This window comes from Buteo buteo, chromosome 5 (genome assembly GCF_964188355.1).
Source record: "Buteo buteo chromosome 5, bButBut1.hap1.1, whole genome shotgun sequence".
In the NCBI taxonomy this organism is placed as follows: Eukaryota; Metazoa; Chordata; class Aves; order Accipitriformes; family Accipitridae; genus Buteo; species Buteo buteo.
Window position 1 is genome coordinate 54,645,497 of NC_134175.1, and position 26,488 is coordinate 54,671,984.

General features: G+C 40.3%; 1 protein-coding gene across 5 annotated transcripts in view; it reads left to right on the plus strand.

Annotated features, from left to right (window-relative positions):
* Positions 1-2,783: 2,783 nt before the first annotated feature.
* The window catches only part of MARCHF7 (membrane associated ring-CH-type finger 7), a 29,696-nt gene continuing 5,991 nt past the window's right edge, over positions 2,784-26,488 (plus strand). Inside the window, exons 1-9 of one of the 5 annotated variants that reach the window (XM_075029171.1) lie at positions 2,811-2,942; positions 4,469-4,567; positions 9,163-9,319; positions 13,773-13,931; positions 16,079-16,250; positions 18,533-18,700; positions 23,036-24,152; positions 24,411-24,580; positions 25,805-25,914. In XM_075029171.1, the coding sequence (XP_074885272.1) occupies positions 9,173-9,319; positions 13,773-13,931; positions 16,079-16,250; positions 18,533-18,700; positions 23,036-24,152; positions 24,411-24,580; positions 25,805-25,914 (2,043 nt within the window). In that variant the 5' untranslated portion in view covers positions 2,811-2,942; positions 4,469-4,567; positions 9,163-9,172. Of the gene's footprint in view, positions 2,943-4,468; positions 4,568-7,677; positions 7,952-9,162; positions 9,320-13,772; positions 13,932-16,078; positions 16,251-18,532; positions 18,701-23,035; positions 24,153-24,410; positions 24,581-25,804; positions 25,915-26,488 lie in introns of those variants that run through there. The other 4 variants (XM_075029170.1, XM_075029172.1, XM_075029169.1 and 1 more) reach the window with 4 other exon arrangements.

A 26,488-nucleotide genomic window follows, 5' to 3' on the forward strand; every position in this document is an offset into this window, starting at 1 on the left:
TGCTCTAGCCTGGGTTAAGCAATAGAAATTCCTTCATAACAATTGAATATACAAGATGCAATCTAAACTGCATTAAAAAAAAAAAAAATCAGTGCTCCCTAATAAAAATCTTGCATTCTAGTCAGAAATGTTATGAAAACTCTTTGGAAAGTGTCTATCTCCAGATAGTTATTAGAAGTGAATCTGACTTAAGAATGACTTACTAACGTGGGTAGATTGAAACTAGACAACTAGACAACACCAATTTCAGACCATCTTAAAATTTCAGAGTATGATCTACTGAAGTTAAGGACAGACTCTATGAAAAGTTCAGTCATTTGTGGAAAAACAGCTTTTGTGAGAGGATGTAAGAAAGGACAGTTAGGGGTAGTAAATCTGTTAATAATTACCTGACTTGAACCTGCCTATTTCCATATTCTTTATATGGTTAAAGGACATAATGAAGCTGATTGTACTCTAAACCTCCTACTTTGCCATTTACAAGCACATTATTACACAGGCTTTTGTGATTTCAGCCACTATCACCCAACGTTTTGACATTTTCCTTAAGACAAAACCCAAACTGTATTCCAGGCTCATTAGATGGTGCCATTTTAGCAGCAATTCACAATGTAGAGAAATCTTTGTCAAATGCGGTGATCATTGTATCTTAACCTTTCCCAATTTTGTATATTTGTAATTAAACTAATTTACTTATGCAGTGTTGCAATATTACAGGGTAGATCTTTGATCCATTATGCAGATTAAAAAAAATGCAAGCCTATGAGCTCAGGTGATAGTGTAATTTTTTTTATTCTAAGAAGAGGAATAAAGTTGTGACAAGAGTATGGCCAACAAACGGCTCATCGATTGCTAATAAGAGGGGATTGCATCAACCCTCAAGTAATACAAATTGTGCATTGAACTGGACAGGGCTATTGTAGTGAATGGTAGAACATCTTTCTTAGCACCCCCAGTAAATCCTCTTCTGATGATAGTGAGACTGAGTTGAAGAGCTCTGAAGTTTTGTATTGGATAGAGTTTACCCTACTTACCTTTTAACTTGCTTTTAAAAAGAAAAGCATAATGGACTTGCCTAGTGGTGACTATGCTCTGTTCTGGCTGCAGGAGGGCTGTATGCTCTGTCCTCTATATTCACACAGTCGTTTTACTTGATCTGTGAATTACAGTTCATTTGTGCATGACTAAAAGACAGAATGCCTCCTTTAAGGATTTAATTTAATGTAGATCTAACTCTATAAATGTTCTTGTTTGCTAACCAGGAAAAAGGGCAGCCACTACTGCTGGAATGATTCATGAAGTCCATTCCCAGCTGTCCTCTTTCCCTGGAGACGGATACGCCAAATAAATGTTACTGGCAGGGGCAGCAGCCTGCTTCTGGCTGCTATAGACAAGATTTTTCCAAGTCCAGTAAGCATTGCTTTGGGCATGCTGGTGAAAGGCAACATGCCCATCAGCAAAAAACCAGCAGCCTTTCTCTCCTACCAGTTTTTGTTCAATTACTTCTCGCTCTGTTTACAGCTCTTCCCAGCCCTTTGTCCTCGTCTCCAATTCACTAGTACTTTGCCCACCATTTCTCTATGGAAGAGAACCAGTGCACAAAACCCATCACAATCCAAACACATGGAAAAACACATTTAAAAGCATGAATGGGAAACAGAATCAAGGATATTGCTAAACATAGGACTGTCCCATAATTTAGAGATGCCACCTGGCTAGTTTCTAACCAGCCTAGCTGGTCTTACATGTGTCCCAGATCTGTCAGAGCTATTAGGCATGCACACATTGAATTTGTATGTGTTGTAGGCCTGTGCCAGGGTGGCTGGTCATGTTTTCTGGTTTTGTGTTGGGGTTTTTTTGTTGTTTTTTTTTCTTTCTTTTTTCCTGCCTTAAAGAATGGCCAGTCAGCTACTATTGCGCACCCCTTTACCTGACTTGCAACAATGCAATCTAGGGCACTCGCTGTGACATTGAGATTCAGGAAAGCCCTGCTGTATGTAGACTGATGACAGATGGATATTGGCTCAGTAAAATACTGATACTTTTGACTGCAGCAATAGAAGCCTGGACTCCTTAGTAATAACACACCATGTCGTCTTCAGAGCCTGGTTCAGAAAACACAATAGTGTGAGATCTCTGCCACATTCTGCGGTGGGCAGGGACTCTGTAAACCATCAGTGGTTTAGGATTGACAGAGATTTTGTGAAGGCTTGGCATTTTCAGAATTCGGTAAGATTATCTCCCGATTTCGTAAGCCATGCAAAATCTTCCCCTCAAGGAGAAATGTCTGCCAACGTCTAGTACTTCCAAGAGTACAAAACTGCAGTCTGAATACAATTACAATGAATGGCATTGCCATCGCTTCGCAGTTGAGGTGGCTTTCTCCAATACCCCCATCCCACCATGTCCTTCAGGGACCCGAAATCGAACACAGACGGCGTGTGGCTGTTCAAGAGACACACGGGATTTATTTACAAAACAATACTGAAACTAGGAAGAGCGTGCAGCACAGGGAGAAAACTCAACACTTCTGCTTGCAGTTTTAAGGCTGAACGCTGAACTTGAAAGTCAATTCAAACCGTGGCTTTCGGGGCGTTCCCCACAAAAAGAAAAGGAATTCTGTCTTCAATGTGAGGATTTTTCAGATCGCCTTCCTTTTGCGGAGCACCGTAATTTTAATCTCCAAGGGCCGAAGTGACCAGCCTTAACCGCCGCCTCGGCTCCCCCCCCACCCCGGCAACCCCCGCCGCAGTTCTCGCGAGAGCAGGGCATGGGTGGGGCGTGGGTGGTGATCGACAGTCGTGCGGGTCCGGGCCGTCGCCATTGTGTTGCAGGGAGAGGCGGCCGCCTTGGCGTGGCAGCCCGTGGGCCCGGCCCGACTTGGCCCCTCCGGTGGATCCTCAGCCCCTGAATGTCTGCGGCGTGAGGGTTGTGCCGCGAGAGTGAGTACAGGCCGCTTACGGTGCCGAGGAGGGGAAGATGTCCCTGTACGGCCCAGCTAGCGGCGGCGTGCGGTGCCGGGGCCGGCGGCTCCGCGCCAGGGCTGGGGGGAACCATTTTGTCTCGGGGCTGGCGCCTGGCTCCTCCGCCCTCCTCTCTGCGAAGCAGCTCGGACGGCCGCAGGCCTCCGCGCCTTCTCTGGCAGCGGAGCTGTGCCCTCTGTCCCCCCACCCCATTCCTTTCCTTCCTCCGAGGAGCCTCTGCCGTGCGGGGTCGGGGCAGGGCGATCGGCGCTGCCCTTCAGCCTGGCGCCGGCCCCAGTTCGGCCTTGGCCGGGAGCGCGGGCGCAGCAGGGGTGCGGCCGTCAGCTCCCGGCCGGAGCCGAAGCCGAAGCCGGGCCGGCCGGGCCTCTCCCTTGGAGCCTGGCGAGGAGGGTAAGTGCCCTCTTCAGTGGCTCTGCCGAGCACCCGCTGCCTGGGGCCTGCTGGCTCCGGTCTGGGGGCATAGCCCAGCGTCATGGCACCAGCCGCTGCAGCGTAGGCAGAGGATCGGCATTCGTAAACGTTTTTCTTGTTCGCGGGACTCCCGAGAGGCTGCTCGGTGTTTTTGTCAGCCTTCCTCGATTGAAGGTTGAGAAAATACCCCGAACAAAGAATTGCGCAGACTGAGATAATTGTCCCTGAACTCCATCTTGTTTGTCGTAAAGACGTGATTGTGAGTAAACACTGGAGAAGGCACGTGATCACAAGTTGCTCGGGAGAAAGTCTCGTGAACAGTTGTATACCGAACCGTACAAAAACCTGTAGACACAAAAGCTCAAGAGTTAGGTGGAAGTGTCACCACCTAGTTCCAAGGTAGAAAACTTGAACTTGGGAGCTGGGAGTGAAGCGTGTGCTTCGCCCTGATTGAGGGTACAAGAGTGCTTTAAGCTGTTAGTAGAAAACATGGAAGCTAGTAAAGGCTTCCCATACTGGTAGACATACATGACTATCTCAAACTGCCTCTCATTTCTCAGCAGGAGGGGTCAGGGCAGAAGAGAGGAGGAGTGAGAAGTTTTTATTTGAAATATTTGCTCTTTGTGTTATTTTTGCCTTTTGAGATTACACTGCTTTCCCGCAAAGACCTCTTGGATCTTTCATCTCTTGTTACCTCTATCTGTGGCTATGTTAGGTCTAGTTGATCTTTTGTAATGTAGTTGGAGGGATGACAGATCAAGAAAGGCAGGACATTTGAGCTGTATACTCAAAGTAGGCTGTTCAGCTCCCACCTGCCATTTAAAGCTTGTCATCTGTTTCCCAGGTACAACTTTAAAGTTTGGTTCCAGAACTTGGTTTCTTACCAAGTCTTGAGAGGCATCATATATATTCCTTATTCCAGGAGACACAAGAGTTGTTTCCAGATTTTTCCATGAGGTTTTGATGGCTAAGTTGTGTAACATGGCATGAGCTGATGAAATACATTGTTTTGATGACAAGAGTGCTTCTCACCCTGCTGTTCCCTTTCTCATTTCTCTGTTGTTGGATACCAGCATGAATAGTGTCAAAATGATGGAGAAGCCTGAAGTGTGTTTTGCTAGGATCGTGTGTTGAGGTTGCTCAACGAAGGACACAGCAGGCGTCATATTTGAGTAAGGTGTTCCTTTTCTTTGTGGCAACAACAAGCTTTTAAATCAGTTCAGGCTGCAACACAACTTAGACTTCTTTTTTTTGAATTTTTTTTTAATTCCTCAGATAAGTCATTTAGGTATTTTTTTGGCCTCACTACCTTCTGTGTAAATTGAGGTGACTACTTTGTTATTATAGAACTCATTACAGCATGTTAATTACCACTTGAGATTTGTTGCATTCCTGTGTGGGTAAACAAAATGTTTGAGGTTTTAATTTGAGTGTCTTTGTGCTCATTCAAAAAAATGCTTAAGATACTGATACTGTAAAGGGGAACCATTCTCATTCTGAAATATCCTCTAAAAACATGATATTCCCCTTGCAGACAAGTATTATTGTGGCTTTAGTAATATGATTTTTTTTTTTTATTGTGAGACTACTGTCTCGCTCTGTCCTGTCTTCTGTGATAGCTTAGCACGTTCACCTTGACCACCTCATTGTGTTACCATGATCAGCATGTGTCTTATATGTGTATTTTGTGTATTCAAGCCAACTATGAAGATGGTTGCTTCTCAAGCTTCCAAGGTACAATGCTTAAAATGGTTTTCAAAGAACTCTGGACAAAAACAAACAAACAAAAAAACCCCAGCACCAAAAAACCACCACCCAAAAACCCCAGAAGACTTCTTACTAGTATTGATTACCAAAGTTGAGATGCCTAGTAGCTAATCTATCGAATATATTCAAGTCATGGCACCACTGACTTCGGTTGCAGATATGTGCTTTCATGATTTCTGCAAGTTGGATTCCAAGCACATTTTATGATGGGTGCCCAGAAATTGAAGACCTCTTGTGTAGTGGTTTCTAAAATATGATTAATCTGGATTACATGCTTCATGGCACTGAATCTTTGTTGAAAAGCAGAGTTAAAATGCAGTTTCCTGGAGCAGAAGTTCTTTGCCTAGACCATAAGGCTTTTTCTTCAGTACCTTTCCACCTCTGTATCAAACAAGGCAGGGTTCCTCTTGTCAAATGCCTGTTGTTACACAGCTCTGATTCATCTTTATAGCAGATCCTTCTAGTTTGCTGGCTGAGGCCAGGACTGCAGAAGAAATGTATGGTTGAAATTAATCATAATGTATATGCATAAACTGACATATGAAATTTTGCATTTTCTAATGTGCTGCCTTTATCTTGTTTTAACGCATTTTTTGTGTATACTTTCTGCAAGATTTCTTTACTTTGAGAAAGAAAATATTATATAGATAGTATCATCCCGACATATTCAGGTTGAAATCACAACCTGTTCTAATTTACGAGATAAAGCTGATTGATAGCATTGTCCTCTTGGGGTTACCACTGGAGGAGAAAATTAATTTTGTGCCTTTTTATGTATGTTTGTAGAAGCAATTTGCTAATCTTGCACTCCATTTTAGCTTCTAGAGATAGCTGGCTCTGGTGTCCACAGTCTTCCACCCTGTCCTTTCTGATCTGAATGCTCTTCTTTTGTCTGTTCTGTGGATGGAGCATAAGCAATTTTATTAGTATTAGATGATCTCTAATTTAGTCTTGAAGTTCTTATAACTTCTTACACTTCTGTCTATTCTCCCTGTTCGTCTGGACATTAATTTCTACCGGTAGAAGCTTCCATCCCTTCTTTTAGAACCTTTGTGTATTCTACATATGTCTGTGTCTGACTTCTGTCTATGTTATTTAATTCATCTGGTTCCACACCTACCTGAAGCAAAGTGATCCAGAAACAGAATGATCCCTAACAAAAGGGGTAATGCTGGTACTCTTTGTCAAGTACTTAACAGTACAGAATTGGATCCATTGTTCTGTGTGTCTGTCCCTTATATTTTGTATCAGGGTAAAAGGTAGATAAACAGTCCTTTGGATGTCAGATCTCTTCAAGACCTACAGCTGTCCTATTCAGCATACGCTCTAGCCTGTATTGCTATAACATTAATTTAGCTTCACAGTTTGCAACTTGAACAGTTACTTTTTCACACTCAGTGCAGCTTCAGACAAGTACTAAACTTGCAGTGCACATTATGGCAGCTTACGCTAAAGCTTGAATTAACCATCTTTACAGTGTCTTATCTAATGTTACAAATACAAAGAAATGTGATTGTTACATTTTATTGCACAAATGATCCACTAAGTGGTGTAGCTTAGATTATTAGGTTTGTCCTTACTGAATTTCTTTTAAGCTTCCTTGACTGACAGTGTTGTTCTGTACTTTGGAACACTGCTTAGAGCATTCTTATTGATAGAGCTGTATTTAAAACTTTGAGAATTGCATACAACTGCTCGATACTTACTTAGGGGTTTAAATGTGATCTGGGAAATTTAACAAATTCATGATTCCGTGTTCCTAATCCAAAGTTAGACAAGTGAGAATTTCAGATTCCTGAAGTGATCTTGTTTAACTGGTGATGTCTCTGGCAAAAGCAAATGGGTCACTAATGTCTGAAGCATGCTTTAGAAGCTGCTGTGCATCTCCGTAATACAACCCAGTAGCTCTTTCGTACATGAATGTAAACATTCACTTAAATTTGGTATGCTTTATGTTAAATTTTTTTTTTTTTTTTCAAATTTAAAAAAAAAAAAAAAGAGCCCTACTTGAAAGATTAAGCATTTAGGCTACTTTATGTTGTGACCTGTGTTGTAAAGCTAGCAATGGTATGTGCACCAGAACAGTGGTTAAAAAACCTTCCATTAAGGAAATTAACCTCAGCTGTCCAATTATTTGGTCAATGGAGTTCTGTACAAAGTAGCTTGTACCAGGTAGAATGTGTAATGCAGCATGACTTTCAGCTAAGACTAAAAGTCCTGAGTATGTGAACTCAACTTGAAACTGCAGCCACATGAGGTATGTCAGGATTGATGCAGCAGCTTTTCACAGACCGTGTTACTGATGAGCATGGCTGATGTGTGGAAAAAAATGTACTTTACTGATTGATAATTTTTTTTTTCTGATATAGCTTATTCCCATTCTCAGAAGGTTAGGCCAGAATTAAGCGGTTAAAAAACCCTGATTGTACCACTTTTGCAAATCACCTTGTATCAGTGGAGTTTTCAGGTATCTGTTTTAGGGTTGTTAGTTATCATGCTACTCTTCCCACACCACACCACTGAGTATACTGTAGTTCTCTTAAATTTTTTATTTAAGAGCTACCTTTTGTGGTCTGATTCTGTCTGTACCATCCTGAGGAGGGAGAATCTGTGAATGTTAGCAAACCAGTTAGCTAGCTATCTGGAGCTTTTGAGCAACGTTAAGTCAAGATACCCTTTCAAGGACAGGAATGACTGCAGGATCACTTCTCATGCAGAAAAGGCACCAGCATTTCTTTTGAAATGCCTTGAAATACCAAAAGACCAAATAAACACCCAGTGACTCAAAGGTAAATTTATATATACACCTGTGAGCCAGCATGTACTCTTTTGTATAAATTAATTTTCATGGGAGTTGTCTTTGGAGAAGTTAAATATATCTTTGAGGTGGGTGGACTGCAACTGTATTTTTTTTTTCTGCAGGAGGGCGAAGTTCCATAGTTTTGACCCTGAAGAATAAGTCTTAGTTAGTTGTCGTGGTTTAACCCCAGCCAGCAACTAAGTACCATGCAGCCACTCACTCACTCCCCCCCACCCAGTGGGATGGGGGAGAAAATCAGGAAAAGGAAGTAAAACTCATGGGTTGAGATAAGAACGGTTTAATAGAACAGAAAAGAAGAAACTAATAATGATAATGATAACACTAATAAAATGACAACAGTAGTAATAAAAGGATTGGAATGTACAAATGATGCACAGGGCAATTGCTCACCAGCCGCCGACCAACACCCAGCTAGTCCCTGAGCGGCGATTCCCTGCCCCCCCCCCCCCCCCCCCCCCCCCCCTTCCCAGTTCCTATACTAGATGGGATGTCCCATGGTACGGAATACCCCGTTGGCCAGTTTGGGTCAGCTGCCCTGTCTGTGTCCTGTGCCAACTTCTTGTGCCCCTCCAGCTTTCTCGCTGGCTGGGCATGAGAAGCTGAAAAATCCTTGACTATAGTCTAAACATTACTTCGCAACAACTGAAAACATCAGTGTTATCAACATTCTTCGCATACTGAGCTCAAAACATAGCACTGTACCAGCTACTAGGAAGACAGTTAACTCTATCCCAGCTGAAACCAGGACATTAGTGTAGTTTCTGCAAGTGTTGAGGTACAGTTCATTAACAGACAAGTAAAATAAGAATTTAGGAAATCTGAGGATTCTTTCCCTCAGTCCTGGCTCATTTTGTGTTAATACTAGAGGTGCAGAGTTCTTAATGGAGTCCCACTTGTAATATAATGTCAATAATATATTCTAATATAATAAGAAAAAGCAAAAAGGGCTTTTTTTTTTTAGTTTTCTAACATGCAATGGGAGGAGATCTAAAGAAGAGGTTATAAAAACTAGGGTAAGAACTCATTTCCCCATCTTACTGATGCACAGTCAGACCAGAGCACTGTGTAAATATTTGTATGTGCGAGTCATGTTTATGATGTACTCAGAAAGACTTGTGCATGTTCTGCATGTAGGTCCCTGCTTCTAAAAGAAAAAATGATCTGTGTGTCCTTATGCAGGATAAAAAGAATGGAGTCAAAACCCTCACGAATTCCTCGAAGGATATCTGTTCAGGCCTCCAGCTCTTCGCTAGGATCTAGAACATTGACTGGAAACAGTTTAGCTGGTGCATATAGCGCAAGAGAATCTTCACGGAGATTAGAATCTGGATACCAGGTAATGTGTTTTGTCTCTTTCTGTGTAGTATAAATTAATTTAATGTCTGTTTTCCACCCAGAAAAGCCCTAAACCCCAGACTAAAGCAAAAAAAGGGGGGGGGTGGGGTGGAAATATAAGGAAAAGTCCTACCCAGAGCCCCACGGTTGTGAACAAAACCCAAGATTAATTCTAAAATGCAAGGATTTAATAACCAGGCCAATGACAGTATTCTGCAGTGTGAACTGGTAGTTCTAGGTTTGCCATCTTTACCTGCTTTGTTTGTAGCTGCACCTTTAAAAATCAGATGTTAGGTGAATGAAGGGCATCCTGATACTATGGGTCTGTTTTGGCACTAGTCACTGCAGTTTTAATCCTGGGTAAGTGGGGTTTTCTGTTGAGGAGAGGTGAGGATTTTGTTTGAATTTTGATGTGTATAGGGTGTTACATTTCATGTGTGGATGATGCAAAAAGTATAGGAATATGTTGCGGTTCTAAGAGTTGACAGTAGGCTGTAGTGCTCTGCAGCACCTACTTTCTTTGCATTTTGTGAAGGTAAGAAGAGGACCTGTAGGCTTACATCATACTGTCATGTCAGTATGTTAATACAGCTAGCCTTTGTGTGTGATAGACAGGACTGAGGTAAAGGCTCTGCTGTTTCACATGCAACATTTTACACTAACCAAATTGCTTTTGTGGGGGAAGGGAGCCATGCTCAAGAATAAGAAGTCACACTGCAGGTACTTTCACTTTGAAAGTGTTATGGGAAGTAGAGATTAAACTGCTTCAGAAATTATTTTGGGCGCTTGGACACAACAGATTGCTGTTTGGCTCAATTCTCTTGTTATTTTGTTTCTGCTACTGTCAGCAGTTCTCACCTCAATTTTGGGCCCAGAAATGTAAGCCCATCGTGGTCTTCGAAATTGCAGAACTTGACTCCGTGATTAAATGTTCATATTTTTTGATAAAATGGTTATGAATTTGGTCCCTGCTGACAAATTATCTGGGACATTGTATTATATAATGCCTTTTCCAGAAACAGTTTTACAAGTAATAGAGCATTAATTATTTTTAGCACAGTTACATGTATATGCATTATATTTGCCACATCTAGCATGCATGTGTTCATTAGTTCATATAGTGCACATTCTTCACTGGCTGTCTGCTCAGTAAAACCAAATCAGATAGTGTTAGGATCCAAACCAAATCAGATAGTTGTAGGGATTTATGGACTCACACACCCTACATATCACACTGAAAGCTGTTGGTAAGAAGATGAGTCTTGAGCTGAACTGGTGCTGTGAAGTTAGATGTGTTACTGCTGTTAGGAAATTATAACACAAGAGAGTTATGTACATTATTTCATTTATTACATGAACTGCAGTGTGTTCACTGCACTATATATTATCTTTTGACTATTTCCTGTTGGGCAAAGTGCTTCTAATCTGAGCAGTGATCTTTATAACACTTTGCAGTTAGAACAGAGGGGAAATAATTGTATAGAAGATGATGTTGTATCCCTTCTTTCCACTCCAATTCATAGAAGGTAGTCTGAGAGCTTGTTACACAAGACAAGTGCTTAGTGATAAAAGTACAGGGAAGCTCCCTCTCTTGACTAACCTTTGGTACTTACAGAGCTGTTAGGATCAAATTCCATTATTGCTTGCAGGTTAAGATTACAAGTGGCTGGGGCAAGAAGAAACAAATAGTTTAAATAAGCTTAAGTCCAGTCATATAGGAATGGAATGGGCAGGCCTTTTTGCTTTGTTAATCCATTCAGAAGCCTACCTTAAAATATTAAGAGCTACTTCAGTTCCAAATAATTTAAAAGATTTGTCATTTAGAAGAAAAAATGTATGACTATCAGTAGTGCTTTGGGTATTTAGAGGAAAGGGAACTTGGAGACTTGGCTTTTTAACGTAAATTCATTTCTGCAGCTAGAGACCATACTTGATTATGGCTTAACTCAAAAACTTTTGGATACAGAGCATTCAAACTTCCAGTATTTGGTTTTGACTAGGGCTAAAAAAAAAAAAAAGGTAGACACAATACAAAAATCAAATTAGTGTAACAGTAGGAGAAAAAAAATTTCCTATGCTTTATGATACAGCATTGTTAACCTTTTTGTGAGAAATGAAGTGGAAGTTTGGATTTTGTTTTTTAATGGAGTGATAGGGTCAAGTGTGGTGTATACAATTGTTTTGAATGTTTTCCCGATCACGTTTTTCTGCTACTGAAAACAGACACCAAAGATAGAATACCTTGTGTAATGCTTTAATTGTTAAGTTGTGACAAAGGTTATGAAATAGTCCTAAGCTGAACCGAAGGAAGAAAGCAAACTGAGATCTTTTTTTAGTTTCAGATATAGCAATTAGGTTGAGCTTTCCTGACATCATGCCTGGTCGTCTACTTTCTCTTAAAGCCACTTTTTTGATATCCAGTATGTTGCTTTTTTTCTTTCTATTTTGGCCTTGGGACATCTTTCAAAGAAATGAGTGCAGTGCAGCGATGTCACAGCTACCAAAAGCTGTGTTGGCATTAGAATGGTAGATGGTATAGTTCCATGAACTGGCTTTCAGTGCTGTGCTAGTGTGAGTGGGTTGTTCTTGGATTAAGGTGTTTACTGTGGTGATCCAGACACTTAAAATGAGATTAAATTCTCAGATCTTCAGAGTCTAACAGCTGGAGAAAAAGGAAAGGCAAGTATTTCAAGATCAGTTACGTCTGCAGGTATGGGTCATATTAACTAAGAGAGCTTTGCCTTTATCTTAAAGTCATGTAGTCTTGCCCTCAGGGGCAGAGAGTATCCGTAGATGAAATAATTTCAAAACCTGATGAATCTTACTGAGACTTTGAAATATTAGAAAACTTACTGCCTGATGCTTTATTTTCAGGTTTAATTTTGCTTGTCAGAATGATGAACATGAATATTTGTTCAGCTTTTAAAATCCTAATACTACAATTTTAAAGAAATAGTGACAGAAACTACTGTAGTTGTAGTATTAATAGCTCATAGAAAGAGGGTGGATAAATAATCATTTACAAACCCTGCTTAGCTGTAATAAAATGGTTGGATTTCTGTTATTTCTATTAATTCTACTAATTTCAACGATTATTCTGTGGAGCAGATTAAATTGCGATGTCTTTCCTTAATTATCATCTATTCATTGAAATTCAGTGAAAGTAGTAGCGTAGAACCTCATGCCTTAGGTTCTATTAATGATAGACAGATTTGCATGTTAAACAGTTCCCAGTTTCATTATTAGAAGCTTGCCTGTGTAGCCATGGTAAAGATTAGAGCTCTTGTGTCTTGGAAGAGAAAACGCAAGAAGAACAGTTACAGTCATTGCCCTGCAGACATCAGACTTGAAATAATTTGAGCACTTTGTTCTGAAGTAATGCGGCAAACAATGTTTATTTGCAGGGCTGTTTTGCCAAACAGTCTTTGTTATGCATGTCAAGCTGTGGATTCAGTATCTTTGCATTGTGCCTGAAATGGGCTACTAAAACTATTTATGTTATTTCTTAAGCCCAAAGTGGTTTGTACCCAGTGCTTTTTACTGTTTTATGGTGGTCTTCAATGCTAGTGATGTATAAGAAACTTAGAGACACAAAAGTTTCAATTTTGTAGTGAAAAATGGAAATGCATTTTTGCTGCTTGCATGAAATGTAATTGGAATTAATAATGACTAATTTCCAAGCCTTCCCTACCACTATGATGATAATCCAATGATGGATTATTGGAATAGACTGCAGAGAAATAAAAAACTTAAGCAGTGGTAAAAGGGAAGTGTTTAAGACTCAGAGAAGATACTGTATAATTTGCAGTAGTGTGGTATTTTTTTTTTGAAAGGAACAATAACTTGATGACATGGTTGACATTTGTTGTCCCCTCTATTTTACTAGAACAGGTCATGCTCCTTATGTAAAAATAATTATTTGCTAGTAGGCCCAAAACATGATTTTTCTTCTTTCTCTGCCCCGCCCCCCTGCCCCCTCCCCTCTTTTGCACCCACTCTTTCCTGTATTAAAACTGATGACCAGGACAAGACAGCTGGCTTGCTTTAGTGGCCAAAAAGCCGCTTTTGCTGTCGTGGAGACTTTATCTACATATGTGGGTTTTTTTACTTAACACTTGAAAGTGAGGTCCTTAATTCTGCCCTGTTGCTGGTGTATCTTAAGTTGGGGTAATGCCTCAAAAGACTTACACTTCAACTTTTTATTGTCCACCATCAAATGAGAGGACAGATAAAGGAGCTGATAATTGCTAGAAAGTAATTAAAAAAAATCTTTGCATTTGGCAGTGGTTCTCTCTTAAGCCTGTTTCGTTTCTTCTTGGGTATCCCTTGAGGTTTCTCATGAAAGGTTTCCAGATTTGTTAGTACCTTCACTTCCTTGTACTTTCAATATTCAGATCAGATACTGAGTTCATTTTGAGTTACAAGATGCATATGATAAGCATGTTGTTCTTCAGGAATCCAGTGTATTGAATAGTTCCAGTAGAGACTGGGGAATTGGAGAAAGAGACACCCGTGAAACTCCTTGGAAGCTTACAACATCCTCTCCAACTCGCTACTCGGGGACACTTGACCATCCACATTCTGGAAGATTTTTGGGAAGCAGAAGCAGATTGGTGAGAATTGTTAATATGTAATACTTTAAACAAACAAACAAACAAAAAATCAGGATTTTACCTTAGCTTTCCCAATTTGAAAAGCTGCTAGTAGGGGCTCACTGTAATGTTTCTAGATAAGTAGATCTTATTAAGTCAAGTTAGAGAGAAAGCAGGAAGATAGTGGTGTTATTTGGAGGATTAAAATAATAATTATATTAGTTTTACTAATAGTTAAGAAAAAAATTTGAAATGAGAGTGCCTTTGCAAGTATCTGTTTAAGAAGAAAAAAGGAGAGGGTGATTAGAATCTCATACATGTTATAGTCCTATGGATGGCAAAATTAATAGCATTTATACTCAGCTTGTTCCATCAGGTATTTCTAGGGGGTGTGTTTTTTGGATGGTACCTGCTTTGTGAGTTAACACAAAGTTCATGGTTTCGGAGACCTGCTTTAGAAAACTTAGTTGTGGAGGAGCAGTTCATAGTCTGACTGTGCTTACTTACATGCTGCTTACAACATACTGTGAAAGATAATGGAGGCTGAACTGTTACCTGACTGAGATCCAAGGCTCAGGCCTTAACAGCTTGTCTTAACTGGGCTCCAGAATGTGCCTTCATAATTACAAAAACAAAGTAGTTTGCTGCTTTGACATGCTTATGCACTATAGAATGACAATAAAACACTTCCAATTGCAGTAGAAATACTAAGATGGGAAAAGCAGAAAACTGTGAAGACGCTCGGCAGGAAGATAGTGAACAAGTGAAAATTCTGGTCACTTTCAAACTGAAAGATGTTTGGGTACTTGAGACTGCTCACACCTTAGATAGGTGTTTGTTTTGTTACTGTGACTTAAAGGTGAAGATGGTTTGAGATGGGGCAGGGAGTGGGAAGTAGTGCAGAGATGCTGGCCTTCAGGGGAAGTCATGGTAGGTGTCTCTACGTATAGTTGACATGCAAACGGAGTCTGTGGTTGTGAGTGGCCTACGTATCTAGTTAAGTTGGTGCTGTAGAGTTTTGAAAATGACACTTTTTTTTCCCAGTAAGTTTAATTTTTCTTTTAAATTAAGTTCTAGTACAAGTGAACATTGCAGGACACACTCTGAAACTTCCACTTATCAAATAGCAAATGATTAAAAGATAAGTTACATGTTAAATAGATGATTCATGAGGGAAATTAACCTGGCTTTGTCCTTGATTTGTGATGTTAGTTGCTGTGTCTCCCCGTCTGGCTTTTATGATGGGATAAGAGAAATACTTGGATACTTCTTAGTTTTAGAGAGTAAAAAGTAGTGGCCTAAGCTTAGTAAAAAACATAACAAAAGTAAACCACAACTATAACATCTACTCTAATTTGTTTGATCCTTAAAGGATCTTGGTTATAGATACTTTCTGGGAGGATAAACAGCTCAACTGAGCTTTTTAATTGAGCTCAAGTTTTTATATGTATCAAAAAATAAAATCGGAGCATTTCAAATAGAAAATGAATGCCTTGGCTGCACGTAACCAGACTAAGAGCTTTATAGGCTATCCCAGTTTGTATTTGTTTAGGGTTTTTTTTTTTTTTTTGTACTAGTTTCTGAAAACTGTTTTACGTCAGTGCTGTACACTACAAAAATTGTTTTGTTCCCATTCTTTACTCTGAACTGTTTCAGTTGCAGTTGAGCTTGATGTAATCAAAGTATATCTGGTCTAAACAGCTTAGTAGAAGCTAGAACTGACTCCTTAGCCAAGTATATCAGACTGGTAAAAAATAAGGTGGATTAGTTAAACTATTAAGTAAAATAATGAAGCTGACCAGTTTTGGCCATTTCTGGACACCAAAATTATGTTTCCTTGGAGACCTGTAAAGCTATATGTGATGATGTTTATAGCATCTTACAAGTCAGGAATATCTTTTTCCTCTGTAAGCCACATCTATCTATAAAGGAAAAATAATACTGATTGTAGTAGAAAGCAGCTTTTTTGTGGTGGGATTGTCTTGAGTAAACCTGGGAATACTGATCAAGAGCACAAGCATAAATCCTACATTATTTTTAAATAAAAAGGCTTTGCATCTTAAAGTTATTCCTTACTATTTTTGTAAGTCTTACATTATGTACACTTTTGTTCAGTTTAAGTACATCTGAAATACTGTGTCTGTAATTTTTTTTTAATGTTATTTCAGTCTACATCATCTTCCTCTCATTTTACATCTGGGTGTTATGGTGACTCTGAGAGAACTCAGGGAGCATATTCAAGACTGCATAGCCAACAGCGAGATAGTGATTCAAAGAGACCTAAGCTATCTTGTACATCTACCTCTTCTGTGAGAAGTAATGGCTTGACTGCTTTTTCAGGTGAGAGGTTGATTACTACAGCTGAGTTGCATGAAAATTGTCTGAGTAGTAAGATTGGGTTTTATCAAGTTTTAAAAGACTTGCTTTGAAATATTATGCTTTTATTATTCTTAAATATTAAAAACCTATGCCTAACAGAAGAGTATGTTCACACCAATAGCAGTATCCAAAATACTGAGAATGCTGTTAACGTGGTCTTTTGAAAACCCAATTGTACTTTATGCAATTTCAAAATTACTACCTGTACCTATTCCGTTTGCAGTAAAGCTGAACTTCATGGTTCAAATATGTCTTAATTGGTTAAGATTTCAAGGAAAGAATGAGTGCAGCTGCTGTTATTTCATGAGTCAAATTGTGCTGGTAAACCTACGTGTGCCAGGGACAGCAGAAAGGAAGTCATTACCTACTTAGCTCTGTGTTCCAAGAAGCACAGTGTCATGGCTAGAGCACTGTTGTTAGGGGTCAGGGAAGAAAGAGTTCTTTTTAAGCAGGGCCTCAACTCATTATATAGGCCAGGCAAAAAGAAACATTCTACACTAGGAGTTCTTTCAGGAAAAACTGAGATTTTCATTAAAGCTGTAAATAAGTATATGATGCTTGGATAGATGTAAGTTAAGCAATATGCTAACGGAAGTCTAAGGGTCAGGAAATAACAGTCAAAAACTTATATTGAAAATATTTTTGGAATGTTTTGAAACAGACCATTAGATCCATTCAGATTACCCTTGTGAGTATGTATCAATGTTCTCTTTATATCCCCTTATGGAACCACACAGCCATCCAAATAAAAGTTAATAAATTCTTGCTCAAAACCCAGTATTGTTGATGTTTTCTTACTCTGTTAATAGAATGACCACCGTTAACATTTCTCATTATGGTGTAGGACTATCTATCTTTTCGTTTCTAGATTAGTTGGTCATCACACTGTGTTGTGGTTTAACCCCAGCTGGCAACTAAGCCCTGCACAGCCGCTTGCTCACTCCCTGCCCCTTGCTCCCCACCTCCTCCTGCCCTAGTGGGATGGTGGAGAGGATCAGAAGAGTAAAAGTGAGAAAACTTGTGGGCTGAGATAAAGACAGTTTAATAGGGAAAGGAAAAGCCACGCACACAGGCAAAGCAAAATGAGGAATTCATTCCCCACTTCCTGCTGGCAGGCAGGTGTTCAGCCATCTCCAGGAAAGCAGGGCTCCATCATGCCTAATGGTGACTTGGGAAGACAAACACCATCACTCTGAACATGTGTCGTCGTCGTCGTCATCCCCCCCCCCCCCCCCCCCCCCGCCCCTCTTCCTCATTCTTTGCCCAGCTGTATATGCTGAGCATGACATCATATGGTATGGAATATCCCTTGGGTCAGTTGGGATCAGCTGTCCTGGCTGTGTTCCCTCCCAACTTCTTGTGCATCCCTAGCCTACTCCTGGTGGGGTGGTGTGAGAAGCAGAAAAGGCCTTGACTCTGTATAAGCACTGCTCAGCAGTAATGAAAACATCCCTGTGTTATCAACACTGTTTTCAGCACCAATCCGAAACATAGCCCCATGCTAGCTACTGGGAAGAAAATTAACTCTGTCCCAGCCAAAACCAGCACAGTCCTTAAATTTGGATTTGTAAGTTAGCAGTAAAACAAAATCAAGGTGGATTTTTCAGAGCTGTTGAAGAACACTTCTTTTGGAACAAGAGTTTTTTTCACAGCTGAAGTATGTACGTTCCCGATTTAGTTGTTGGAGCTGTTAGCAAAAAACAAGATCCCTTTTTGAACTGAAGTGTTTTACTCTGCAGTATGAGCAAGAACAGTATTAGTCATTGTTCTTAAAGTTGTGTGTAAGCTGCATTTAAGCTTCATCTCTCTTTCTGGAAAATGAATTTTAGGAGCATTTAACAAGCATCATTAAAATGGCAGCATTTACTAAGTTTCAAGCTGCTATTTTGCCATGTTGTGAAGCCTATTTAATAACTAGCTACCATTAGAAAGCAAGATACTATTTCTCTTCCTCCTCCTGTCCTGTACAAGTGTTAATGGGTCTGACTCTTCACAAAAGTATTACTACTTTTTTCTGGCTTAGCTTTCAGAACTAACTCACTGCAAGATTAAGTAAGCATCAGCATCAGCAGAGTGCTGCTTGCTCTTGACTTTATGTTGGCAGCTGGCCACTTGATCATCTTAATGGTATTGTTAAAACTCGCCTGTGATACGGTATAACCAGAATGTCTGCATAAGTACTTGCTTTAATGGATTTTTAAATTATTACAAAAACAGGGGATTTATTTACTTTTTCTTTCTAGATTCCTCTTGGAGATATAGCAGGATTCCTAGATCTTCATCAGTGATGCTTGGCTCCCTTGGAACTGAGCTGGTGAGAGAGCGAAGAGAGTTGGAAAGAAGGACAGATCTGTCTGTTAATAACCTGGTGGATCACAGCTACAGAAACAGTGACTTTTCATCTTCAACATGTATGTATTGTACAGCTGAAAGCTTGTAAACCCATAGGTTGCATGCCTGTTAGTTTCTTCACGTGTTCTTTTAATACTTTCTTCAAAACATAAAGCCAAAAGATCTATTTAATTTTAAGGTATCCTTTTAAATAAAGTTGGTTAGCCACTTTCCATGCATTGGCTAAACCATTGAAGGATACATGAATGGTCTAGCTTGTAGGTGCATTCAGTATAAAAAAATGGTGTTGGTGTAAATATATAGTATTAATTTGACTCATGAAAGGGTTTTCATGAAGATGCCCATATCGTATTATCTCTTTCCATTTGGGTTCTTGAGCTGTTATTAGGGAAAACTGCTAGACCACCATAAAAAGGAATAAACATGTACTTTACATGAGGTGAGAGGTTTGTTCCATGGTAAGTGCTAGGACTAGTATGGACTTCAGCACTGTCATGACCGAGGCTGGACAGACCAGGGAGTCACGTTTTGTTCAAAATTCCCTCAGTCTAAATTAAGGTGAAACGACACCAAATGATCAGTTAAACATTTTATTCATGGCAGAAGCAAACTGAACTTGGAAGGCGCTAACAGTAGGTGGTGTGGTTTCTCTCAACAGGAATTGGCATGGAACTACCTCAGTAAATCATTGTGGTGGGTTGACCCTGGTTGGATGCCAGGTGCCCACCAAAGCCGCTCTATTACTCCCCCTCCTCAGCTGGGGGGAAGAAAATATAACAAAAGGCTCGTGGGTCAAGATAAGGACAGTTTAATACAGTGATAGCAAAGGTCGTGCGTGCGAAAGCAAAGAAAAAAAAACCAAATGATGTTATTCTCTACTTCCCATCAGCAGGTGATGTCTAGCCGCTTCTCGGGAAGCAGGGCTTCAGTACGCATAGTGGTTGCTCCGGAAAACAAAATGCCCCCCCCTCTGTCTCCCTTTACTTAGCTTTTATATCTGAGCTGACGTCATATGGTATGGAATATCTGTTTGGTTAGTTTAGGTCAGCTGTCCTGATTGTGTCCCCTCCCAAGATCTTGCCCTGCCCCAGCCTGCCATTGAGGGGAGGGCAAAAATGTTGGGGAGACAGCCTTGATGCTGTGCCAGCACTGCTCAGCAGTAGCCAAAACACTGGTGTGCTATCAACACCTTTCTAGCTACTGATGCAGGGCACAGTGCTATGAGGGCTGCTGTGGGGAGTATTAACTCCATCTCAGCCAGACCCAATACAACCATGTAACCCGTGGTAACGATATACATCCATTCAGGGAAGAAGGAGATCCCTCCTGTTGAATCAAGAGGTTCAGAGCGGACTCCCTTGCTTTCTAGACTCCTTCTATGAGAGGAGCCTAGAGGTGGCTAGATCCACTCCTAGTCCCAGACTTGGTCAATGGTTTATGTCTAAAGGGATGAGGTGTAGGGATTATGAAAAAGGAAAGAGAAAGAGAGAGCAAGACAGGGAGAGAAAAAGGAAGAGAAAAGAGAAAGGTGTCACCGGTCCTGGATTCAGCATTGGTCCAGTCAGCCGAGGGGTCCAGTTCCAGTGGGCGTGTGCGTGGGGCTTCAGTTTGTGTCCTTTTATCATCTCCTTGCCCCTCCTTCAGGCAGGCATTCAAACTCATTAGGCTAATTAGGTGTCATGTGTGGTTTGTGCTTTCAGAACCTTTGGGAAATGGGTCGGTGGGCTTGGTGGTCTTTTGGGAAGTAACTTACCCTTCCCTGCAGTCCTGACCATTGTTTGATCTTTGGCCATGCATGGTGAGCTTCCTGCTCAACTTATCAGAACACTCTCCAGCACACCCTCCCAGTCCTGTTGCTGATGTCCTGTGCTCATCTGTGCTGATCTGATCTGCTTCTTTTAACCTGTGTGTGGTTCCAGGGTTTGTTGTTACACAGAGTTGGTCCCTATGCAGAACTTGCCCCACCACAATGTTTGAGACATTAACTCTTTCAGTCTCTCACACGCTGTCATTTTCACTTTCTGTTCGGAGTTGTGGCCTTTTAGAGCTGTGTTGGGGGAAGCTTGTCACCAGTCTTGATCTGCCACCTTTTGCAGATGTATTAATGGTATTTTATAATAAGGAAGTTTAAAAAAAAAAATTTAACATTTTTACAAGTATAGAAGATAAGCAGAAAAGATAAAAACTAGTTCCAGATTTCATCCTGCATTCTTGCCTTACCAGAAGAGTATGTTTTAATGTCATCATACTCCACGCTTCTTTAATAAGTGGACAGTTGGAGTTTATGTGGTAGAGCCTAATGGGAGAAATGGATGGGTATACAGCCTTGCTTTGTACTGTTCATGCTGTGCTTCTAGCAGTAGTGCCACTGTTAAGTGCTATAAAAATAACTCCCAACTGTGTTCCCTCCTGTGTAATCAAAACCATGTGGCAGATGCTTGGCATCTGTGCAGACGTTTCTTTAGTTAGAGTCTGGCAGATGCATAAACCTCAGCTTCAACAATAAATGGTGATTGCAATGCAGAACCCATTTAAAAAAAAAAACAAACAAACCCCAAGAGCCACCCACCAAAACTACAAACATGAAAGGTTTCAGTTCTAGAATACATAGAGAAAGCTTCTGCCTCCTACCTTAATCTAACCTATGCTTGTTAAGCCGTTAAAATATTGAAGAAGTTTCTGTTCTTATGAGGTTAGTGGGTTTCAGCTGCTTCCTCCTTCCCCCTCTTCTCTCCCCCATGCCCCCCAAATCCAGCCATTTGAGGAAGGAGACTAGCTGATGTTAGCCTCCTCAGCTGCTTCATGTAATGTTAACTACAGTTCAGCTACAGTAGAATTCTTCTCAGTGTGTTGAGGTACTTACACAATGTTTACAGAAAATATACTTACAAGAATCATAGAATGATTTGGGTTGGAAGGGACATTTAAAGGTCACTTAGTCCACCCCCCCTACAATGAGCATGGACATCTTCTACTAGATCAGGTCGCTCAGGGCACCCCTCCTACCTGATCTTGAATGTTTCCAGGGATGGGGCATCTACCACCTCTCTGGGCTACCTGTTCAGTGTTTAACCATCCTCACTATAAAAAATTTCTCCCTTGTATCTGGTCTGAATCTACCCTCTTTTAGTTTAAAACCATCACCCCTTGTCCTATCGCTACAGGCCCTATTAAAAAGTCTGTCTCCATCTTTCTTACAAGTCCCTTTTATATATTGAAAGGCTGCAATCAGGTCTCCCTGGAGCCTTCTCTTCTCCAGGCTAAACAACGCCAACTCTCTCAGCCTTTCCTTATAGAAGAGATGTTCCATTCCTTTATCAATTTCATGGCCCTCCTCTGGCCCCACTCCAACAGGTCCATGTCTTTCTTGTACTGAGCTGGATGCAGTACTCCAGGTGGGGTCTCACAAGAGCAGAGTAGAGGAGCAGAATCACCTCCCTCAGCCTGCAGGCTACTGGGAAGTATTGGGTGATCAAACATACACTTAAAAAGCAGGGAAGGACACAACAGTGTGGTGATAGTTATCTAATTGACTATAGGTAATCAAGGTAATTGGGAGAGCAGATGAGATTACTAATCCAGAATGGTTAAGTCTGTGCTTAAGCCAGTTGCCTAGCTGAACATGTGAACTAACTTAGTTGTTGCATTTCTTTTATAAAAGCAACAGCTAGATAACCCTTTTGGGCTGGATCAGTGGAATTACAGTATTTCTAGGGTATTCTTTTTATTTTTGAGTTCTTGGTTTAAAACATTATTACAGTAAGATACACATCTAATTTAGGTACTATTCAATTTCTGTTATCCAAAGTCAATAATTTTATGTTACCTTTAAGTAGTGTTTGTAACTGCAGCTGTCAATGCTCTTATGATGAGAAGAATAAGGGTAGGTAGTTCTAATAGATGGGGAATATACTTGGCTTTATCCATGCATTTGTTTCAGGTGCTCTGGTGTCTGCTACGTTGCTGAAATTTTGATTAACCCGTCTTTTTTCAGTCCATAGACAGAATGGACCTTTAAGTTATAAACAGTATTGTATATAGTTTGCCGTTTTTGATTCATATGCTGTTCTTATGTAACTTCTGACAGATGGTCAGAATTTTCATATTCGCATATAAGAAAAAGAGGCATACCTTGAAAATTTGAAGATTTGGGGCTGTAAATCCAAATGGATTTACCAGACTGAAACCAGTCTAGGTTTCAGTTCCACTTTAGAATTCTGGTAAGTAAATTTAAACCTAACATTGCTCTGGAATCTACCTGCCAAATTTGAAGCAATTTTGAGTAAGGATCACAAATCCTGAACTTTTGCATTTACACTTTAGAGTTATCCATCTGGAATGTAACAATCAGAGCACATCTTGTCATAGTATTTTCCTCTGCTTTTCTGCAACAGATCTTCAAGACAGGCCTGCCTCTTCGTATGCAGAGGGAGCAAGACCAAAAGAGAACTCATTAAGCACTTTGAGGCTGAATGCATCCATGAACCGCCAGTTGTCTTCTGATCGTCAGCCATCTTTTTTCAACAGAGACTCTAACATGAGCTCTTCAAGATCCAGCTATTCTTCAAGACAAAGGAGAAATGAATTGGAATCTCCCCAGAGAAGCATGCAGCCAGCGTTTTCTCTTACTGCCATTAGAGATGAAACTCCTTCCTCAAGTGGTTCTGAAAGGGTTTTATCTTCTCAGAGGTCACTGAATGAGCCTGTAGCTGACAGTGAAGGGAGGCGCACAACCAGACAGCTGCTGTCTCGTTTAGCATCTAGTATGTCATCTACATTTTTCTCTCGAAGGTCTAACCAAGACTCATTGCATACAAGATCATTAGGCTCTGAAGAGTCAACGGTGGTCCCAAGAGTTCAAGCATCAACTCTGTCGAGCAGTAATGGAGCTGCAACTCCGGAAGTTCCAGGACTTCAGACATCTGAAGCTTCTCAGGGATTTAGTTTTCTTAGACGAAGATGGGGTTTATCAGGAGTTTCACAAAATCATAACTCTGATTCAGATGGGGAGAGTTACAGACCAGACTCTGAAAGTAGGAGCACAGGATCCTGGTTATCATCATCTTTGAGGAACAGATGTACACCTCTCTTCTCCAGAAGAAGAAGAGAAGGAAGAGACGAATCCGCAAGGATCTCTACCTCTGATACAACTGCCAGATCACAACATGTCTTCAGAAGAAGAGAGTCAGGTGAGGAGACCTCTCTTGAAGCATCAGATAGCCCTCCTCGGGCTTCTGTTAGCAGACCACCAACACCTGCAGTATCTGGTATTCCTACAGCTACTGCCTCCCCACCAGATTCAGCCCACAGTAGAAGAAGTTCTGGAATTCTGCCTGCTTCTCTCTTTCGCTTTGCAGTGCCTCCAACATTAGGAAGCAGTCTGTCTGACAATCTTATGATAACTGTAGATATTATTCCCTCTGGCTGGAATCAGTCTGATGGACAAGAAAGTGGCAAGTCTAAAATACCACCTTCAAGAGATCCAGAAAGACTCCAGAAAATTAAAGAGAGGTAAATTAGTATGTTCTTTGGAGATAATAAAATGTACCTGACTTAACATGAGAGGTTTTTCTGTAACCATGACGTTAAAAGGAAACTTTCCTTCAGAGAAGGCGGCAACTCGTTCCTCTGTCACCTGTGTTCACGCTTTTGTCTTTAGAGAAACTTGTTTTAATCCATGTAGGTTTGAGAACAGTTTGATGAATGGAATTGTCATTATTAAAAGTCTTAAATGCATCACAACATTTGTTGATACTCCTTCCTATTCAGCTTGCTTTTAGAAGATTCTGAAGATGAAGAGGGTGACTTATGCAGAATCTGTCAGATGTCCTCTGCAAGTTCTGACAACCTTTTAATAGAGCCATGCAAATGCACTGGAAGTCTGCAGTATGTTCACCAGGAGTGCATGAAAAAGTGGCTGCAGTCCAAGATTAATTCAGGTAAAGCAGAATCTAGATCAAGGTAGACTTCCAGTTACATTAGGAGGATTACTCCTACTAATATTAAGGTATTTATTTGAAAAATGAGCAGTTGGGGATAAACAGCAGTGTGGCACTTCCAGGCTTGTTGTTTGTCTGTGCAGCTTCTCATGTGAGTAGTTCCAAGAATTGTATTTGTCATTCAGAGAATTATATTTTTGGGATTGTCTACTAAGACATTAGTCAAAATATAACATTACAGAAGTGTAGCTTTAGAGCTACTCTACCAGTTTGGGTGAGTTTGTTTCCCACCCTTCCTTGTGCATGTGGTTCTAGTTTTTAAGACTTTTATAGCCAGGCTGACTGGAGCAGAGTGATAGGAATTTGAAAATCCAAAAATATTTTTCTGTTGTAACTATACTTAAATCTTTGTTTGTTTGTTTTTAAGATACTAACTCCTGTTCAAGGCAGTTAAAACTGGTTGTTCGAAAAACTACTTCAAAGTGCATATAGAACTTTTTTAAGAAACACTTCAGAAATTGCACACCGTACAAATGTTTTTGTAATAAATTGATTGACCAGTTTATAACTAAGTTATCTGTAGTATTTTTAAGACTTAAAAATAGGTGGCTCGGTAGAAGATGTCAAGACCATGGAATACTTTTTACCAAAGGAATGTGCTAGCATCTGTTTACTTTTTCAGTCAGTGTTGGAGAACACACATCAGAGTAGGGATGTATTAGAAGCCTCAGCCTGTAGGAGAAATTAGAAGTATTTAACTATGCAAGACATATATCCACCATAAACTTGCTTTGTTCATCTTGTTGCTTATGGAGCAGCTTGTTTTAAACCTAGTACTTTAAGACAAAATGTTACTCTGCCAATAACTTTAAGCTATTCCAGTACATTTATTATTACTTCTGTGTATATTTGGATTGCACTGTAGAATTCAAACAGCCCAAGCAGCGATTTTATGCCAGACTTTCAGTAAGAGGCATATGGTGTCCAGAGTGAACATGAGGCAAAATATGTGGAGCTGGATGGAGAATAAACATTCTATAGCATTTAAATTCTGACAGTAGCCGATAGTCACTACATTCCAATTAGAGGCTTTCTTTTCTTCTAACCTTGCCCTGCAAAATAAAGCCAAAAATTAGTTACAGTTTGTGATGCTTGTATAATTGTGCCCTATGTTATAGATTGTTGCAACTTGACACTGACTTTCTCCCTGCCCCTCCCCACCAGGTTCTTCTTTGGAAGCAGTAACAACTTGTGAACTGTGCAAGGAGAAGTTACATCTGAATCTGGAAGACTTTGACATTCATGAACTCTATAGGGCACATGCAAATGAACAAGTTAGTATATTTTGCCTAATTTGGTAAGTGTTGGTTTAGTGCTGGGAGGGCGCTCTTCTTTACAGAAGGAAAATGCATCTCCTTTTCAGAAGGAATGTTATGCACGTAAAGTAATGTCAACATGGAACAGATTTTTCTCCTCAGTATTCAGACAAATTCTATCTCCCTGCTGTGTTTCCTATAGCTGAGCTTTCAGTAAGTGTAATATATCTCTTATCCTTTTTTTAGTTGCAGATCTGTCATCTAGCTTTGCAGTCCAGTGTCTCTGCTACATAGCTGCAGTGGGAATAGTAGTATGATTAGATTGAATTTCACATTAAGTCATGAATTGTCTTAGCTGTTTTTTAACACACTTAAGCAGTTGGTTTAAACATGGCATTAAAAACTTTTCTATGTTTCATTAGAGTGGTGGAAACTAATCTCTTTTCTTACAGCTTCCTGCTGCTCCTTCAAGTCCTATCCTAAATTAAAAATAATTAAAGGCCCATTACTATTACTCTCTTTATGTAAAATACATTATTTTAGAACTACTGGATTGTGTAGCATTTAAAGATGAACAAATAACAAAAAGCTG